Source organism: Dryas octopetala, chromosome 2, assembly GCF_963921425.1.
Source record: "Dryas octopetala chromosome 2, drDryOcto1.1, whole genome shotgun sequence".
Lineage (NCBI taxonomy): Eukaryota > Viridiplantae > Streptophyta > Magnoliopsida > Rosales > Rosaceae > Dryas > Dryas octopetala.
Window position 1 is genome coordinate 23,108,840 of NC_141367.1, and position 19,838 is coordinate 23,128,677.

At 35.7% G+C, this 19,838-nt stretch overlaps 3 protein-coding genes across 3 annotated transcripts; 2 read left to right on the plus strand and 1 right to left on the minus strand.

Annotated features, from left to right (window-relative positions):
• Nucleotides 1–4,925: 4,925 nt before the first annotated feature.
• VAMP724 (vesicle-associated membrane protein 724) lies at nt 4,926–8,582 on the minus strand. Its single transcript, XM_086230649.1, has 5 exons — nt 8,223–8,582; nt 6,736–6,877; nt 6,508–6,628; nt 5,472–5,534; nt 4,926–5,360 (listed from the first exon to the last, which is right to left on the minus strand). Exons 1-5 carry the CDS (start codon nt 8,410–8,412, stop codon nt 5,211–5,213), a joined length of 666 nt encoding a protein of 221 aa, XP_086086775.1. The 5' UTR covers nt 8,413–8,582; the 3' UTR covers nt 4,926–5,210.
• Nucleotides 8,583–13,470: 4,888 nt separating this feature from the next.
• Nucleotides 13,471–15,923, plus strand: LOC147294292 (uveal autoantigen with coiled-coil/ankyrin). The gene is made up of 7 exons (XM_086233680.1): nt 13,471–13,766; nt 13,857–13,895; nt 14,074–14,127; nt 14,253–14,306; nt 15,013–15,066; nt 15,150–15,221; nt 15,333–15,923. Exons 1-7 carry the CDS (start codon nt 13,707–13,709, stop codon nt 15,531–15,533), a joined length of 534 nt encoding a protein of 177 aa, XP_086089806.1. The 5' UTR covers nt 13,471–13,706; the 3' UTR covers nt 15,534–15,923.
• Nucleotides 15,924–18,222: 2,299 nt separating this feature from the next.
• LOC147294293 (uncharacterized) lies at nt 18,223–19,195 on the plus strand. The gene is made up of 3 exons (XM_086231183.1): nt 18,223–18,282; nt 18,448–18,523; nt 18,624–19,195. The coding sequence occupies exons 1-3, from the start codon at nt 18,232–18,234 to the stop codon at nt 19,193–19,195; spliced, it is 699 nt and encodes a 232-aa protein (XP_086087309.1). The 5' UTR covers nt 18,223–18,231.
• The last annotated feature ends 643 nt before the right edge of the window (nt 19,196–19,838 follow it).

Consider the following 19,838-nt stretch of genomic DNA (forward strand, 5'->3'; position numbering starts at 1 on the left):
CCTTCGAGCACTACTAAATTAATTGCACGTGTTAATTGTCATGACTTTGTGTGTTGATTCATTTTTGTTTCTTTCTTTCTTTCTTTGTTGTGTATTTGTCATTGGCTTTCTTGTGTGCTAGCCAGCTAGGTGAATTAGCTTATTAATTGAACTAGTTTACTTAAGGGTTTGCTTGCTGATCATAATTGGGTGTGGTTATGTACAAATTAATTGTTATGATCAAGGATCATTGTGCAATGAAAATTGGGTCTTGACTCTTGTGTTTAATTAATTGTGTTCTTTATTCCATACCCTCTTGTTTCTTTGGAGTACTGAATCAGAAAAAGCAGCAATTTCCACACCCTTTATTTCTAAATTATAAACAAAAGAGAGAAATTTAAATTACATCCATCGATTATATGCTAATGTTGATATTGTCAAACAATTTGACATATTATACTGTCAAAATATACATAACTAAATAATGATTTTGATATTACAGTCTATCCAGCTGAGAAAACTTTCCGTGTTAGATAATTAATATCTTGTGGAAAGATCAATCAAGCAAAAAATTTTATGATATATGTGAATATATTTTAATTTGGCATATATATGTAGGCATTCTTGCTTTCATGCATGTTTGTTGACGTGGACTAAAAGAGGAAAGGGGGCAACGACACGTCGCTCAATTTGTTTGTCCATTTTCATAGATTGAACCAATACCCTGCATGTTTAAGGCCAAAGACAAATTCAAATCAATTCCTTGTGGAATGAAATTATGAAATGTAGCAGTAGCTTTATCATGATTGATGAAGCCAAAATGATCAATTGGGGGGCAAAATAGGAAAAAACCCGAGTGCAAAAAAATGGATCACGTTAGGCCACCATTTGCATTGCTTGGAGCCGCCACGAGTCCATACAGAAGTGGCCAGGCCAGGCCTATCCACTCTGTGAAAAGCATTCAAATCCCCAAATTACCCTACAAAAATCAAACAAGTGAAGGCAAATATGTGGGTTTTCCCAGGCCAAAAGTGGAATAGAGTGAGAGTCATGGACATGAAAGTCAGCAAGGGCTAGTTTTGGGTGAGACAAATATAAGACTTTTCTTGAACTAATCTCGACTTTATCTGGATATGGCAATCATGCTTTACCCGAAAGAATTTTTTTTTCCAGAAATGGAAATTAGTAGACAATTTGTCCAACCCAACCCATGGTCAAGAAAAAAAGTTAAAATGGGAGAGTTGCGTCTGCCAACTCCAAAGTTAAAAACTTAAAAATATGGAATTGGTCATACAAATTACCAATCAGAAGAAAATTATGCAAAAGTCTGTTCACTAAGCAGGAGTGATAATTTAATTTCTATAGAGAGTGGGATTAAGCAGAATTTAAGGAAGGATGTAGGGATCATATTTAAGCCATTTTTATTAGACACCATATTATATATATATAGTTGTATCTTGGAGGCATATTGCTTGACCCCAGAGTTTTTGGAGGCATATATATATATATATATATATATATATATAAAGATATGCATGGCCAATTTAGACGCATGTGCTTAATTTATGTAAAGGTTTGGATGATGGAGGAGTTCTCTTTTAGAACCCTAACTCTGCACTACCTGACATTAGATACGAAAAACAGATATTCAAGGCACTGAAAACTCGTGTGGATAAGAGTCTTATCAACATGTGTCTAAAATGTGTACGGTCGAGAGAGCCCATTGGCACAACAAAGAGCTAGCTAGCTGTAGCTCCATCTAGAATTGAAGAGCTCTTTTCTCATTCATCTGTATATGCCAGTCTCACTGTGCCAAGCCCATCCCTTTGAATGCATGGGCTACAATGAATTAACTTAACTTTTCATTGAGTAGTCAGTTCCTTCCTGAAACTATGCGTGTGGTCTTCTTCAAATTTTTCCTTAATACATCAAACGAAACCCAAAGGGCAAAATACAATATGAATTAATCACTTAATGAATGAATGACACATTATATACTACATTAGCTTGATATATATCGTTGGCCATTTCTTTGATAATTTAAACTTTTTGGATACAGTGGTTGTGTAACCTTGTTTGCATGAGATCTTGGGTTCTTTCTGTTTGTTAGTATATGATGTATATCACAATTTAACCTTTGGGTTTCGTTTGATGTATATTACTGAATTTGATAGGTTAAATGGCTAAATTGATGTGTATTTATAAATAAAAAATTTATAATTTAAATAAAAAAAATAAAAAAAAGATGAATTAGTCATAAGTGAAAACTTATCACTTCCAATCCCCACAAAACTGGTGGGATTACTGGGGATAAGTTTTCTTTCGTAGCTAATTAATTTTTTTCCTTTAAGTTAGAAGACACCGTTCATCTTATATTTGAATACACATGAATTTAATTATTTAACCTACCCAATCTAATATAATCTTATGCATCTAAAAGAACCCCTCGACCAAAAAAAAAAAACATATCCGATTTAATCCTATACAGTAATAAGGCCTTGAGGTACAGTGGTTGTCTATCTTAAGAGATCGAATGAAAGGATGATGGAGATGATCGAAGAGAGGTAGGGGGGGCGGCTCTTTGTTTTGTTTCATCCTATCCACTTGATCCACAAAGGATGGGGCAAGAGAGATCCTATTTGTCTTCTTATGAGTTTGATTTTGACAGCCAGATCACAGATCTAGCTTGTCAATGCCATGCAATTTATTTAATTTTATTAGTTGTCAAACATATGTTAGGTTGATATATATAGGCATAAATTCAATTTAGACACATAACTATATATGTCATTTTAATGGAGTTTATGAACTTTAAAATATTTTAAATATACACCCAATTTAATTATTATCTAAATTGAAAAATGAACTTCCGTACATCGATTTGTTAAGAGATCAGTTAATGTCAACTTGGCTTTTGCTGACGGATATTAATTAGCGACGTGATGCCAACTCAACATACCTTTCCTACCAAATGAGTGACACATGTCCACCTGACACGGGCCCACACACCCATCACATCTTTCCTGCTCGTCGAACGCTCTTCTGACCATTTAGTCTCCAAAAAACATCACGTTTTTCCCCAAATTCAAATATAAATCTCTCACATGTGTTCAATGAGCGAGAAAAAGATGATGAGTTTGTGGGCCCGTGTCAGAGGTTAGGTGGACAGGTGTCACTGTGTCGCTCATTTGGCGGAAAAAGTTTGCTGAGATGACGCCACATCGCCAAGTAATCCCAGTCAGCAAAAACCAAACTAGCATTTAACTGATCTCTCAACGAATCAATGGACGAAAGTTCATTTTTCAATTTAAATAGTAGATCGGGTGTATATTTGAAATATTTTAAAGTTCATGGATCTCGTTGAAATAACATATATAGTTATGTGTCTAAATTGAATTTATGCCCCATATATATATATATATATATATATATATATAAACCTAAACTGATTGAGGTATATACAACTGGCGGCATGCAGTCATATTCATTGTGAATAGAAAGATTCTTATATATATTGTGACGACTATGTATTGTTAGGGCTCACAGTGCTATGCAGTTCATGATACGAACAGTCGAAAATTCATATATAAACCATATAATTATCTAATTATGATCAAATCAAATTAATAAACATAGTATTTCTAATCAATATTGAAATGATCACGATGTTGTTGGATTATCTTCAATTATATCGATCGATCACCTTTTCTAATTAGAAATAAACTTCAAAAATATGGAAAGAAAAAGGCCAGTGATTGGTGAGCAAAACAATATTGTTTAGCTCAACTATTTTTTATAATCTTTTTTATATCTAGTTCATAGGAAATTCTCAGTGGGAGTGTGCATAAAATATGCCACATAAGTTGGGAAAATATGACAGTTATGACTTATGAGAACAACTAGGGGACAAAAGTATGTTATTATCAGACTATATATAGATCGAACTATGCAGTTATATAATTCTTTTTTTATTTTATCAAAATATTATATAGATTTTCTGGGGGATTAGTCTTCCAACCAAACCGAATTCAATGAAAAGAAAGAAGAGAAACCTAACTCTAAAATCAGTTTTTCTATTGTGCCAATCGATTAGGATGACTATTAGGACGATACATAGACTTCACTTTAGTTTAAGCACGCCTTTGATATTATTATAACATTATTTTCTTTTAAAGGAAAAGGAAAAAGAGAAAGTTCTCTTCCAAAGTTTGAATTTCTGTGTTTCAGTGTTCTGTTCTTCAAAGTATGTGGAATAAATAAATTAGACTATGTATGCACTCTTAGACGTTCAGTACTAGAAAAAGAAAATGATGATTAGAAAAGTTCAGTGTGTTTGGCAGGCCATGACTTTTGTTCTTTTTTAAATTTGTCGATCATAAACTATATGGGACCGACTCACCGACCTATATATAATAATAATAATAATAATATAGCTAGCTATATTTGCTATGTGACTTATGACCCTGTGCATACATGATTAAATATGTATCAAAATCTATATAATATTTTGATGATATGTGGCTTATGACCCTATACATTATCAATTTGCTATGTGACTTATGACTATATATAGAACTATGCAGTTACATATATTTGCTAAGTGACTTATGACCCAATACATTATCAATTTGCTATGTCACAATAATTTGCAATTTTTTAAAAAACCTATTCATGATTTAAATTAAATAGCCTTTTCTTCCACACATATTTTTTCTCTTGTTTAGTCGTACCATTGGGCCTAGTCAGATAGTTAGAACCTGCAGCAACTGATAGGCTTCGGTACTGGGATGTGAAGCCTTCACTCTCATACAATATGGGTTTGGCATTTCAAGGACTACAATCCAACTTTACTTGCTTATCATGTAGAGCCATGCAAAACCGACCCCATATAAGTGAATTGAAAAGATTTTTTTTTTTTTTTGTTGTCGAAAATTGAAAAGAAAAGATTGAATTGAATTGTATAGCATCTTCATAAATTTTTCTTTTGGCACATATGAAGGATGTTCTGATCTAAGCAATCATGTGAGTCTTTCAATGAAAAAAATAAATTACCAAAACCTTGTTGGCATTGTTACTATATCAAAATAAAATCTAGAAACATAATGAACAATTTGATAATATCTCCTCTCTCCCCAGCACCCGAAAACCAAAAACCCTTTTCAGCACAATCTGTTGAATTGAGCTCATGTATGGTATAATTTGAGCGCAATGCTCTGTGACTAATTACTCTACTAGTTCGTGCAGTCAAATCCATGACAAATAGAAAGCCAGATTACCAAGACCAGAAGTAACAATATTGCAAGAACGACCAACTTTATCTTCATGTTTTGATACCACATCTTCCTTCGGATTTGTGTCCCTTTACTTTTGTACTCTTGGGCCTGAAAAGTGCAACAAACAATGTTGTTATGTCCCTAACTGAGAACGAAGGTTTTCGGTCTTGTCCACAGATTGATAGGATAAAAGGGTAGGGTTGCTTTGCCTCCGCTTACCTGAGAACGAAGGTTTTCGGTCTTGTCCACCAGAACAGTCAGGTTTTCCCCTCTATCAATAGCCTGAAAAGCATGCATAGGTGGATTAAACATGAAATCAAACTTCTATAATCTGGTTAATTGGAATAATAAAGTGATATGGATGAAAGACGCCTCCAAAGTGATGCAAAAACTTTAACTGAAGAAAGCAAGGTTGATACATGCTGAAAGACAAAAGGGTTCTATGCACTCTAATGAGATTAGGAGTACCAGATCAATGCGTTAGCACAGGCTGTTAGTCTTTAGTTATGGATTGGTTTTGTTTGTTGAGCTGGACAGATTGTATATAACAGGGGCTTAAAAGCTTCATTATGTTGAATGAGAAATAGCATATACATTCGATTCTCTCTGCAGAAACTCTTACACATGCAACATGTTGGTTCTGGACTATCCCGGACTAGAATGAAGACATTGTCCAAGCAAAAGAGCTGGTCAAAGTTGACAGGAATCTCTTTCTGCTTATTTGGATGAAGAATCAAGAGTCCCAATTTGTACTCAATTATGGCTGTTTAAAGAATGAGAAACCATTTTTGTAAGATATTAATATGGACTCCAATCTGGCCTAGTAAAAGAAACAATGACCTGCAAACTTTTCTTGTCAAGTACTGAAGAAATTTAATTACAATGTGAATTCATACTTAATGCTAGGAACATAGGGCTACTTAGTTTGCCCCCCTTAATTAACTAAATCCTCAGTTTGCAAATTTACCTCCAGGCGAAAGCATTTCCTGTTACAGCACCTGAGTCTCTGGCCTTTGGATTTAATGGTTTATGTTTATTCTAATCTTGTAAACCAAAGAAACAACGAAGAACAAATTCCTAATAGCGATATCACTAATTAGACCTATGTATAAGTTAGCAGAAAAAGTAAATAAAAACAAAAAACAAAAATCCTGTGTAGATGCAGATGGAAAATCAGTAAATTTCATACTTAAAAATTGCACATATGGCATTATATTTGAAAACAGAAACCACATAGTCATCATGGTTGATTTACCTTGTCAATATTCTCTAACATTATACTCTTAACTTCTGAAACTTGCGCCTTCACTTTCAATAGCTTTTCAATCTCTTCTGCATGATCAATTATATACTTCATGTGCTCTTTCATTATTGGTCTGTAATTTCAAACCCATCTCAGTTAAACATTTGGGAAGAAAATTGTCATAAAAAGCATAGAGATACTTACGCATAATCACATAAATTATATCAAGAATGAACATACCCGAATTCCTTATTAAGACTTTTTGCAACAGCCGTATCTGCTTTTCCACCCCCATATCTTGTTCTAAAGTCGGCTTTCATCCGTTCTAAAAATGCAATAGATATCTGTTTTCCAACAGAATCTTTGGCAACAACACAGTATGCTGCAAATTCCATAAACCACTGGATATGAGGTTTGACCCACAGAAATTTCCGCACTAAAACTTATGGATTGAAAGTGCTTTGATTTGGACACACACACACACACACAGATGCATACAGCAGACAACAGAGCATAACAGATTGTATTACTAAGTTGAGTGATAACCATTTCATATTGAAAGTTTAATCCCTCTGTCTTGAGCATATATTAATCAGTTTTACACTTAATATACTTGAAAATTATATAAAGCATTTATTGAATGAAACATTTGTATGCTACGCGTTAATGCATAAAACATCATAGAAACAAACATATAGCTGTCAAAATGGCTCACTCCCAGGACTTGTTTAACAAAATTAATGTGTTTGTTCTTTGTTTAGGTGAACTCACAGGCAGTGGTAGATCAAATAATTCTTTTTTTTTTTTTGTGGGGGCGATGCATACCCCTCACACACCAGCTTTCTTTGCTTGCCCAGTTGCCCCTGCCTTAATCTCTTTGAGGCATTTCGGCAAGCAACTTAGCCCCCCACCTTTAAGGAAAATAGCAAAGCAACAAGGAACTGCTGGCCCATTTAATGGGTTAACAGAATGTTGAGTGGGAGCGATTCCCTTCACTCCCCCTCATCTAAATCTGCCACTGCTTGCAGGTAATCCTGAGGTTAGAAGTTAGAACTGATATTTTTTATTTTTTTTACTTAGTTCTAGGGAGGTGAGGGACTTAAAACTCAGTAAGGCATTCAGTGGTAAATTCAAGGTTGTGCCCAAATGAAATGCATGGCGTAATGCAGGGGTACATATTCTAGTACTAAATGAACAAAAATGAGTTGAATTACTGTGAATCTGTGATATAAATTTACAGTAAATAACATTAACATATATGGCTTTCTTCTCTTAAAAGTGGAATAAATTACTCAAAATACGAGTTGAATCTCCAGTATCTAAACACGGAAGAGCGTATATAATTACTTGGGAAAAAAGATGAGCGCTAGTCGCCAAAAGTGAGCTAATTTCCAAGCCTACTAAATTGAGCTAAAAACAAGTCTTTTTAAATGGTCCCAAACCAAAACAACTCGAGAAATTAATAAGAGTCAGAATTCGAATTTCTGTCTTGATTCAGCGGTTTTCTCTCCAAACAAACAGCTAAACAACCAAAATCCATGAGAAGCTCAGAAAATCAAGCAAAACCCAGTTCAAAAAGTTGGGTGTTTTTCGAGTTTCAGCTACAAAGCAAACACAAGCAGATGATACATAACCATATTGCACAGTTTCAGACTAGATCCAAGTATTCCACATGCAATTCAAAGTAGTTGGAGTGTGGTGGGATCGAATCGAATTGAACAACGTACCGTAGCCATCCTCGACGAGAAAATTGAAGGTGTGGTGGTCGCAGTTGTAGGTGAACTTGTTGTTGGAAGAAGGCAGTCTCTGGAGGCACTGAGCCGCAATCGCTGGGAAGTTGCCGGTGAACTCGGTGTACTCGGCCAAGATCATTGTGCCTCTGGCCACGAAGCTGTATATGAACGATTCCTGACTCATTTGGCTCGAACTGAGTCAGCTCCGAGGTGGGAGAGAGGAAGATGGAAGCAGACAAATTAAGCAGGAGATCGAGGAGGAGTTTAGTTGTGGTGGTTTGTACGTTTAGCAAATTCTAAGCTCTGGTCGGTTTGTTCCTTCCTTGTGCCTTTACTACTAAGTAAGACTTTACTTTTGGGTTTCTTCAGATACATTATTCATTACACTTAACGCTCCTTCTTAAGCAATTAAGACAGTAGAGTACAAACTAAAAATAACTTTTTTTACTTTTATCTAAACAACTTAAAGTAATATGGTAACTCACTTAACTCCATATTTACTTGGTTTCCATCCATGCACTCTCATCTCACATTCATCTTTGCACACGCAAGGGCATGATACTTGAGATTTGAGAATTATAGTAAAATAAACAAAAATATTTGAAGTTTAATTTTGAAATTGCAATACGGGGTGTGTATTGGATTAAAAAACTTCTTTTTAATTTCAATAATGTGGTGGTTTTTTTAGTGGTTAATTGTACCATATTAATATGATAATGTGGTATAGCCAGTTTACAAATTTTTTTATCATGTGTGACATTCACAATAAAACACATGCTCGACAAATCAACGTTAGATGAAATAAAAGTCACAATCATTGGAGATTCTTTTGATTTGATAATAATCTTAAGGTAAGTAGATTTATTTGCCAAACAATGAAATAATGTGTTTGTATGTATATCAATATTATACTCATTAAAAGTAAATGGCATCTAGATTAAACTTAGTTTGAATAAATGAAAAAACTGTCACATCCATTCAGATAAAAGCTAGAGATAATTAGATTTAAGTATTTTAGAAAGTAGTTTTAGATGGAGATCGAAAGTGTTTTAAAATAGGTTCATTGATTTTAACTATTAAATTTTAATAACTTTTTAGTTTAAGTACTAAAATTAAATAGCATTTTAGATTAGGTACTAGTTGAAAAGTCAAACAAAATAATAAAGTAAAAGCTATTAGAATTTACAAATATTACATCACATGCCACTACAATAAAATAAAAAAAAATTAAATCACAAATATTACATTAATTTATACTATATTGTATTAAAAAAAAAATCAATCCAATTATAACTTAAATGTGACTGTTTTGGTAAATTGAAAAAGACAACTCATACCACTATACTATGTATTATTTTGAGTAAAAATATTATTTTGACCTCTATTTATACTATATTGTAGTATAATTTTTCTAAAAAAAATTTAATTAAGTTATAACTTAACTGTGACTGTCTCACAACTTAGATATGACTGTCGTTCAGTCACAACTAAATTTGAAGTTGTGAGTGTTGTACAGTCACAACTTAATATGAAATTGAGATTACATTAGCAAATTTCAATATAATATAAAAGCCTCAAGGGCAATTTTGTCAAAACTTTATAAATTTTCACTAACACCCATCATATGTTGGTCAAATGACAAAATGTCAAATGGAAAATGCTCAAATCAAATGGGCCAACATGTTTGTGACATAATTTAAAAAACTACATTTAAATTTGGTATTTCAATTGAAATATTATATAGTCTTCATGGTATACCAAAAAATTATTAAGATTTGGTATTTAATTCTAATTTTCTATTTTAAAATTTATAAAAAAATTATTTTAATTTATAATAAAGTCATTTTAATTTATAAGAAAATCATTTTAATTCATAATAAAGTCCTTCTCTGATTTGAAAGGTATTTCCTCTCTTAGGGTGTATAATGGGCTTTATAAAGACTGCATGTTAGGTTTTAACTTCGAGATTTTGGACGAAAGCTCAAAATTTTGGAGTTAAAACCTACTATAAAATCATCAAAGAAGAAAAATAAAAAAACTTAATTAAAAATCTTAAATCACTACTGCTCTTAGTTTAAGAAAGACTCATAAAATAGATTAAACTCTAAATCTCTCTAAAACTATCAATAAATGAAAATAAATTTGGTAAATATAACGGTATTTTTTTTAATTAAGCATATTCAACGGAGAAAATGAATAAAGCCCCGTATAAATTTTTTTTCAGGCAGGTAAAAATTAAAGCTATAAGCCTATAAACCGTGGTCACAAACTTTATTAGTGGACAGAGATTCTATTTTGGCGCCGATGTTGTAATCTAATGATAAAGTGATAAACGATTAAAGATGTTAGAAAATGATTTGGGGTGGACTTAAAAGTCTTAAAGTACCTTTAATGATACTGGCTTTGACTGGTATAGATTTAGAATGGCGAAAATGCCCCTGGAAGGCGCATATGAACAAATCATGATGGATTGATGATGCCTGATGGTGGTCTCAAAGGGAGGGTATTTCTGGGAAAACAAACAAAAAAAATGGTACTGATTAATAAAATAGGACTGCTATTTGCACACCTTTTTTTTTTCTTTTTGCACACCCTTTTATTAAAAAAAAATTTAAAAAAAAAAGACACATTTATCCTTCTCACACCCAAAAACCAACACCATTTTTTCTCTTTTGCACACCCCATCAACAGACAAAAAAAACACACACCCAGCCACACACACCCCCCATTCATCTCCCTCACCCGACCACACACACCTCCCTTCATCTCCCTCACCCGACCACACCCACCCACGCAGCCCTTCCTCCACCAAGCTTCAGCCCCGTCGCACCTTCCCTCCAGCCCCGACCCACCGACCCAGCCCCCTCCCTCCCTCACCCGACCACCACAAGCAGCACCCACGAAGCCCCCAACCTCCTCCTCTTCTCTCCTCCCTCCCTCCCTTTCTCTCTCTGCTTTCTCCTTCGTTCGGCACTGGTTTGCCGAAAATTTGAGTTTCCTTCGGCAGCCATCCACCGAACACCCACAAACCATTCGACAGCCACCCGCCGAACACCCACAAACCGTTCGACAACCACCCGCCGAACACCCACAAACCATTCGGCATATATCCGCCGAACCTAGAGGGAGGTGGCCGGGTGGGTTGAGGCTAGAGGGAGGGTGCGACGGGGTTGGGTGGGAGCGGGTGCGATGGGACCGGGGCTGGGTGGAGGGGAGGGAGGAGGTCGGGCTGGGTGGAGGGGAAGGAAGTGGGCTAGGTCGGGGCTGGAGGGAGGGTGCGACAGGGCTGGTGCTTGGTGGAGGGGTGGGAGGAGGTCGGGCTGGGTGGAGGGGAAGGAGGTGGGCTGGGTCGGGGCTGGAGGGAGGGTGCGACGGGGTTGGGGCTTGGTGGAGGGGATGGAAGAGGTCGGGCTGGGTGGAGGGGAAGGAGGTGGGCTGGGTCGGGGCTGGAGGGAAGGTGCGATGGGGCTGGGGCTTGGTGGAGGGAGGGCTGCGTTCGGGTATGTTTTTTTTTTCAAGGGTGTTCTTTTTTTTTTCCGACCAAGGGGTGTTTTTTTTTTTTTCAGGGGTGTGTTGGGTGAGGGGTGAGTGTGTCTTTTCCTTTGATTTTTGATTTATTTTTTACAAAAAGATGTACAAAAAAAAAAAAAAAAAGTTGTGCAAATAGACGGAAAGCTAGCTGCTAGTTAGTGCTGTTTTTCCCTCAACTTTGAAATTTATTAAATTTTGGTTGATGGTCAGACTTTATTTTGGTAGAGCTGTGCAGTAGTAGGTGCAGGCTATGCAGCCTTTTAAAGCAGAAAGCCACATTGCTAACTTGCCAGGAATTAAGTTTTTCTTTTTTTGGTCAAATGCCATGAAATAAGTTGATTGATAAGTCCACTGGCACTTAGCTTCTTTATAAAGTGTGCTCTGTGTCTGTGTGTGTCATTGTGTTGGCTCATTGGTTTTCATAAATGAATCAAAGTTTTTTTTTTTTTGGTTCATTTAATCAGAGAATGAATCAAAACAGTCATTAGTCATACACTGAACAACACAAAGTCAGAAGGGAACTTGGGCCTGGCAACCCCCAAGCAATTATTTTGAAGCAGCTTGTAGACTCAAGATTGGTGCAGCCCAAAAACTCAACCCCAAATCATAGCTGGTCAGCCCATTTACAGCAAAACTTATCATGTTGTGAAACTATAATTCTGAATCATTGATTGATAATTATGTTATTCTTGACTATATATATACTCCACTTCTGCAGTTTATATTGTTATGTTGTCAGATTATATCAGAAGAAAATATTACTCACAACATACATACAAGTTTTACTATTAGATAGAGAATCTTATATACATATGGTCGTTGTGAAAAATGCAAGTCATTTTCCGTAGACAAGCTTGAAAATTTCATAGTAATTACCAACTAACTATCATTTACTCTCATCACTTAATACTTTCCATTTTGCAATCACAGTTAAATTTTCATACAAACTCTTTCTTTCAAAGAAATTATAGTTATTACATGATGTGATAATGTGTCGTATGACAAACATTAATATACCAATTATTAAATTTGTTCACTAAATGTTGTGTAAGTATTTATGTTACCATTTTATTTATTGGAAATAAATGAGACGTCAAGTGAATTCGGATATGAATAAATGAGATTTATAGTTCCGATTGTAGAAAGTGAGTAAACATAACCTTCAAAACTCTACAATGTTCTAAAGTTAGGTCTATTTTCCAATTTCTGCCCTCTTTTACTTTGGTCGTGTTTGACCATCCTTTGAACCGTTATTTGCTTATGTGGAAGCTATAAGACTCACATGTTTTCTTACGTAGAAGCATGTGACGAGGCGTCTACCTTAGTTTTTGTTAAGGGCATTTTCATAAAATCAAATACTCATTTCTTGCCCGAATTATTCTCGCATATCATTTTGTATTGCACATAACCCATAGAAAATCAAGAGGGACACATCGTCACTTGCCACATAAGAAACTTGAGTTCCATAACTTCCACTTAAACAGATAATAACTAAAAAAAAGTGGTCAAACTAAGGGAGGGTGTGAATTGAAAGACAAACTAACATTAGAGCTTTCATTGTAAAAGTTTGAAGAGCACAGTGCAAAATGAAGAATGACTCGAATTTGAAGGGTGTAACCGTGTAAATAATTAATTAAAAAAAAAAAAGTGAGAAAAAGCACGCATGATGTCCCGCCCCGGCTTGCATCGGCGCGTGGAAAGAAGAGTGAAACAGTAAAAGAGTGAGCAGTGAGCAGTAGATTACATTTCCTGCGGCAATTACGAAGTCGCCCGCCCAACTCTCCTACAGTCCTATCCAACAACACAACACTCGAAATTCAAAATTTGAACTTGTTTGTGTTCCTCCCTCTGCCTCTCTCTCCTCCACTGTCTCTCACCAAAAGACAAACCCAAAACCCCAATTCAAACCCACAAATCGTCGATCAATCAATCCCTCTCAAATCTCAAATGGCCAACTCCGATTCCTCTACTCCTCCTCTCCCGGTCCAGCCACCACTCTCATCATCCGTACGCTCCTCTTCCTCTATTGTAACCAATTTTTCTTTATTTTTTTTTAATTTGAATATGTTTGTGAACTTGAAATTTCTGTGATTGCAGACAAAGGAGAATCTGACCCCCATTGGCTCCAAAATTGCGGTATATTTTTGCTCTTTTTAAAGTATTTTCTATTTTTATGCTTGATGTTATTCTGTTTCGGTGCTGGGAATATTTACAAAAGGCTGATTACTTTAGGTTTAACATTTATCAAGAACCTGGGAACAATATTTATATATACTCCTCTTAATACTGTCCACAATGTTATGTTTGTTATTAGGAGTTGAATGAATCGAGGTCGGAGCTGCTTGATAGAATTCAAGGGTTGAAGAAGGTGAGAATGGCAGTAATACTTTCTCTTCTTACTGTTTTTAGAAAAAAAAAAAAAAAAACTCTGATTATAGAGTGGTGTCTGTGCCCAATTTGCTTATTTGTTTCTTTGCTTGTTTGGGTGATTAGGATTTGCGAAGTTGGAGGTCAAAGTTGGACACCCAAGTTAAGGTCTACCGCGATGTAAGTGTTTATATAACTTGCCACACACTTAAATAGCATGCATTTGGATTCTGGTTCCGGTATTGCAATCTATTGTTCATCTTGGTGGGATGAGATGTTTTTGCTCATAAAGTGATTAATGTAAGATTTGGGTGCTTGTTCTTTGGCATTTGGCATGATCTGTGTAATTCTTAATTATGTGATGATAAGATGATCTAGTTAGAAAGTTGATTCATTTAGGTATTTTTTCGGAACGCTAAATCAAAGCCTTGAGTGAAGGATAGTTTGCATTTATAAAAAAAATTCAGGTTGGTTAGCCATTGTCACTTGGGTTGGGACACCTGTTCAGAACACTTATGTCCGTAGTGAAACTTGGACAAAACCCCACTCATTGATGTTTGCCATGAATACAGGATACTTGATATCTACAATAATATATTTCTGAATATGACATAATTATATGCATAGACATGGCTTTGTTTCGACATGTATAGAAGGTGACTGAAATGGCCAAGATATAGAAATTGGGTTGTCTATTCAACTTGGAATTAAAATTATCTTCAGGTGACAACCCTTGCAATTGATTACCAAACATGAATAATTTCTATTTTCCCTGTTAGTTTTGGTTTATTGAATTTTTTTCTTATGGTTGGTGCCGAAACTTCATTCATACTGTGAGTGTCAAACATGTGCAACTCTTGATGCAATGTTATCTTGCTTAATACAGGAACTTTCAGAACTCAAGAAATCACTCAACACTGAAGTGGATCAACTTCGATCGGTAAGTGGTGCTCCAGAAACATTTCTCCAAATTCATTTTGAAATTGATCGCTGTCTTAAATTAATTTATTGAAACAAAACTAGGAATTTCAAGAACTGAGGACCACTCTTCAGCAGCAGCAGGATGATGTTACTACCAGTCTTAGAAACTTGGGGGTATGTTCTCATACGCATCCTATGGGCGTCTTCAGATTGTTCCTAGTAATGTATTCTGAGTCAAGATCGAAATGACTAAGAGCTGGATTAACATTTGATTAATTTCTGCAGCTGCAGGATGTCTCAGGAGATAGAAAAGAAACCGAAGATAAAGAATCAAATGTTTCATCCAAGGAGGACGATGCTAAGGTTGAAGGAAATGATGACAAAGAGGTTTCATCCAAGGAGAATGATGCTAAGATTGAAGGAAATGATGAGAAAGAATCAAAGGCTTCATCCAAGGAGGATGATGCTAAAGAAACTGAAAGCTAGATGGGCTTTACCCCAGAGCATGCACGGCTTATGTTTATTCCTGAAGGAAAAGTGGATCTTCGTGATTCAGTATCTGTTGTGTTTGTTTAGTTAGAATTGGCCACACCCTTGTTGTCTTGCATACTGTACAACTCTCTTATGAATCAAATTATGTGGAATTTTGCCTAGTATCCTCAATTTAAGCAGCTTTCTATGCAGCTTTTCTTCTACTTCCATTTTGTGGATTTCCATTGCCTATATACAGTCGATGTGAGAATCTGAGATGGTTACTTTTTTTGTTTTAGTAATTCTTAACAAAATCAATATTGATTCAACATTCTGTGTGCGATATGTACACAGCTGGCTGTAATAAACAGATCGTGGGGTTCCAATAGAACTTTCATTCATGTACCATACAGTCCATACTAGTATACTACCATATCATGGTTAATAAGTGCTTTTTGATTTGGGGTATCAGTGTTGTAATTGGATCAAAATGCAAAAATGCTTTAATTTCCCTTTCTTGTTATAGAATATTGTTATCTTCATCGAGATTATAGATCTTATGGTAGGACACTTATTCCACACTCATGGATAGAGTTGGACTCTTACTCTCCTCTCCTGAATCCTCACTCATAGAGTCATAGCGGAAGTTAGATTATTGTTCTCGTTAAAAAAATAAAAAAACGAATATGGTTCTTTTCTTTGCTATGCTCCGGTACTTGAGCAGCACCACATGCAGTTGGTCAACTGCAAGTGAACCCTAGCAGACTGCCACATCATCATGGAGGCTTTGACTCTTGGGTCAACACTCAATAGGGTGGTTGTTGGGGGTGGTGCAATTGATCTTAATGGGATTTGTAACATTTTCATATCATCCCATTCATGGCATTGTTGGAAAAAACTTCTTTGCAACAGCCAATAACATCTATGTTTTTATGCTGCATTATATTACATATAAGTTTATCCAATTTCAAAAAAAAAAGTTTTGTTTTTGAAATATCAAGTTATCCCTTACTTCTGTAATTGGAAAGTTTCTCTCTTAATGTGTTATCATTGTGACTTGTAAATGTCTTTCACCATTAATTCATGCATGGTGTTGTCGTAATGATGTGAGCCACGTTCAGAAACACTACATTTTCCAAGGATTCCTCTTCCCTTAAGAGAGGAATGGGGGGTTGTTGGCAATACCTTAAAGACTTCAACAGCTCTATATAAGCTGTGCTCTGCTCTGCTCTCTCTCCCTCTCAACAGTTCCTGTACTACAACTATGGAAAAAGTTTGGTTGGTTCCACGAAAATGAAATTGAAGGCATGTAGCTTTCTTCTGAGTCAATTCTCTTTTCTCTATGACTGAAGACGAATTGTCCATGTCCTCAGTTACGTTAAGTGCTGATGAAGGAAACGTAGAATTTGATATTGGGAAGTTCCCATTTATTAGTCAAAACTCAAAAGTGGGTTCTTTTTCTCATGAAGATGTTCTTTTAATATACTGAATGTGTGGTGAAGTTCACTAATTGGCAAAAGAACATTACCTTATATTTTGGATTCATATTTGTTGCCTTATCTCTTGGTACTCCCGCCAGTCCAAATTAAATAAATTTCTAGCCTTTTCCTTTTTATTTATTCCTATTGGTTTTTTTGGGTTGTGGTTGGTGGTGGACAACTGAGAGTATGAGGGATTGGCCCCAACTTGAATTCAATGTCCTTGGGAAGCAACGGATTAAGATCTGCCACAAAGTACCGAACTAGCTAGCTAGCTTTCCTCTTACTGCAGACATTATAAAAAGAAAGAAAAATGCAGGTTTATAGATTTAAAATTCCCAAATAATTTGACAAAATAATAATAATAATAATAATTTGACCCAAAAAAAATAAATAAAATCTCCCAAATAAGATTAGGGGAAAATGACAAGGGAAGTCAGAAGAGTAAGCATGAAATTGAACTGAATATCAAGAATTAATGCATATCTTCCACCATGCAGCCTTGACATTAGTGCATGTGGTCCACAAGGCATGGGCAAAATAGAATCATAATATATAAGGTAATAAATTAATACGAGACACTTGTAAGTCTAGTAGTTGTAACTCTGAGTTCAAACTCAGAATCATATATATAAGGAATTCTAAGCCCGAATTCCTTATTTCAGGCTTGTAGTTTTAACAGCTAAGAGCATTTTCCTCCAACTTCAATATTGTTTCATTAAAAAAATAATAATAAATCACTATGATCTAATAAATTGATTTGGGTTTCACATTAAAATCAATGGTCAATTATTATACTGAAAATGTAACTATATATGTGATTGATTTGGGGAAAATGACATCGTTTTGGTAACTATGATTAAGACATCTTATTAGTACCAGTTTCCATTATAAATCATGTAATAGATCGATTATGGCAACATACAGCATTTTCCTTGAGGAGAGATAAGCAGTACCTTTAATCTTTATGTCATTTTTACTGATAATATTTTGATAGCTGTGCTCTAGCTTTGCTCCTTAGAGTACATGCTCGGCCATTAATTTACACTCTCTTTTTTTTTTTTGGTCGAATTTTTACACTCTCAAGTCTCACTCACATTCATCCTCTTTTATCTTTCGCACCTTTTCCTGATCCAAACCTCTTCAAAAAGTGATCATCCTCGTCAGTGTTTTTTACTTTGACCTCCCCCTTCTTTTAAGTTCGATCTGGTAAATGTTGCTCTCTCTTTGATCTGATGGCTTCAACAGTGTCAGCTGGAGCAGCCTCAGTTACACTCAAATATCAGGTATACCCCTCACTGTTACATAAACATGCATACCCATCTCTTCTTCTTCATTTTATTGTTCTGTTTTTGCTTCTTCTTCTTTTTTGTTTGGATGCATGCATGAGTAGTGTTGTTGTTTCTCTAGCTTTGTTAGTTACTGTTTTATAAGTTCTCTGTTTTTTTCAGACATGGGTCTTGAAAGTTTCTATCAACTGTGAAGGTTGCAAGAAGAAGGTCGAAAAAGTTCTGCAACGAATTGATGGTAGTGAGCTAAAAGGAAAATCTTTTCCGTTTGGTTCCCGAGAAAATGTGGAATATGAAACAGAGTTGCTAAAAGAATTGCCTTTTAATTCTATTTGCAGGTGTTTACACCACAGCTATTGACCCACAGCAAGGCAGAGTTACAGTCACTGGAGACGTCGACGTTCAGACCCTCATCAAGAAGCTGATGCTAAAAACAGGCAAACACGCCGAGGTTTGGCCGGAAAATCTCACGGCAAAAGAGAACAAGTCCGTGAAGACGAAGAACAAGGACAAACCGAGAGACCCACAAGCTCACAGCAATGAGAATCGTGAAGAGATCAAAGCGTGTGAGGAAAATAATGCAAGTGAGGGTCAAGAATGCAAAAAGTCAAAGATTGGTCAAACTTTGCCGGAGAAGTCTCCCGGCGGCCAACGGTCTCCGGCGGTGGAGCTGAATGGAGGCAGAAGAGTGAGAGTGACCCAAGGTGCTGGCCCACATTATCCCGGCCGTACACGTCAGATCTCATACCCGTATCCGCTAGATTACCACCCTCCTTATTATTGTTATGTTCCATCAGCACCGTACACGTGTGCAACGAATCATCAAGAGGTTGATCGGGTGAAAGCAACGTGTGTGGATCCTTTGCATATCTTCAGTGATGAAAATGCGAATGGGTGTTTCATCATGTGATTTGAGTCTTGCCTGGTTGAAGTCTAAATGGGAGTTTGACAATTAAGGACAAGGCTAAAAGGCTAGAATAGAACCGGTTGTAGTGCATGGAAGAGGCATAGTTTTGTAAAATGCAATCCCAAGAGGAGGGAATGGGATTTGATTAAAGAGGAACAATTAGGGTTTTTGTTGATCTCCATCAACATCATGTTAGTCTTGTAAGGTTAGTGAATGGATGCTTTACTAAGATATAACTTTGAGAATAATGCTTGCATGTGCTGTTTTTCATACCCATCGCATATAAGTATGTGTTTCATATACGATCTATTAGTTGAAAAATAGATATTCATTGCTTTTAAAAGAGCAATTCTGAGACTAGTCATTGATTGAATAAAAGGGAGAAAACTTCATCAATTGTTATGGTGAAGGTTTAAGATTTAAGAAAACATGTAAGAGCTACAAGTCCTTGATTAATTTCATGTTTAATATGAGAGGACAAAATTCAGTGTCAAGTACAGTATATATACCAAAAATTCAAACAGTGAAGTATAATAGTAGCCTCTTATGTCTACTCAACAACAGGAACATTTTTCTCTTTTATTCAGTTCAACTTTTGGCAGTGTAGAATATTCACTGCCCGCGGTTCCTCTTTGAAAAATTTGGA

Bases quoted from the DNA above. Each gene is read 5' to 3' on its own strand.
- VAMP724 (XM_086230649.1), bottom strand. From the start codon at position 8,412: ATGAGTCAGGAATCGTTCATATACAGCTTCGTGGCCAGAGGCACAATG. The intron at 5,535-6,507 runs GTAAATCAACCA...CATGCTTTTCAG, and splicing joins TGTTAGAGAATATTGACAAG to GCTATTGATAGAGGGGAAAA. The intron at 5,361-5,471 runs GTAAGCGGAGGC...TGCACTTTTCAG, and splicing joins CCGAAAACCTTCGTTCTCAG to GCCCAAGAGTACAAAAGTAA.
- LOC147294292 (XM_086233680.1), top strand. From the start codon at position 13,707: ATGGCCAACTCCGATTCCTCTACTCCTCCTCTCCCGGTCCAGCCACCA. The intron at 13,767-13,856 runs GTACGCTCCTCT...CTGTGATTGCAG, and splicing joins AGCCACCACTCTCATCATCC to ACAAAGGAGAATCTGACCCC. The intron at 13,896-14,073 runs GTATATTTTTGC...GTTTGTTATTAG, and splicing joins CCATTGGCTCCAAAATTGCG to GAGTTGAATGAATCGAGGTC.
- LOC147294293 (XM_086231183.1), top strand. From the start codon at position 18,232: ATGGCTTCAACAGTGTCAGCTGGAGCAGCCTCAGTTACACTCAAATAT. The intron at 18,283-18,447 runs GTATACCCCTCA...TGTTTTTTTCAG, and splicing joins CAGTTACACTCAAATATCAG to ACATGGGTCTTGAAAGTTTC. The intron at 18,524-18,623 runs GTAGTGAGCTAA...TTCTATTTGCAG, and splicing joins AGTTCTGCAACGAATTGATG to GTGTTTACACCACAGCTATT.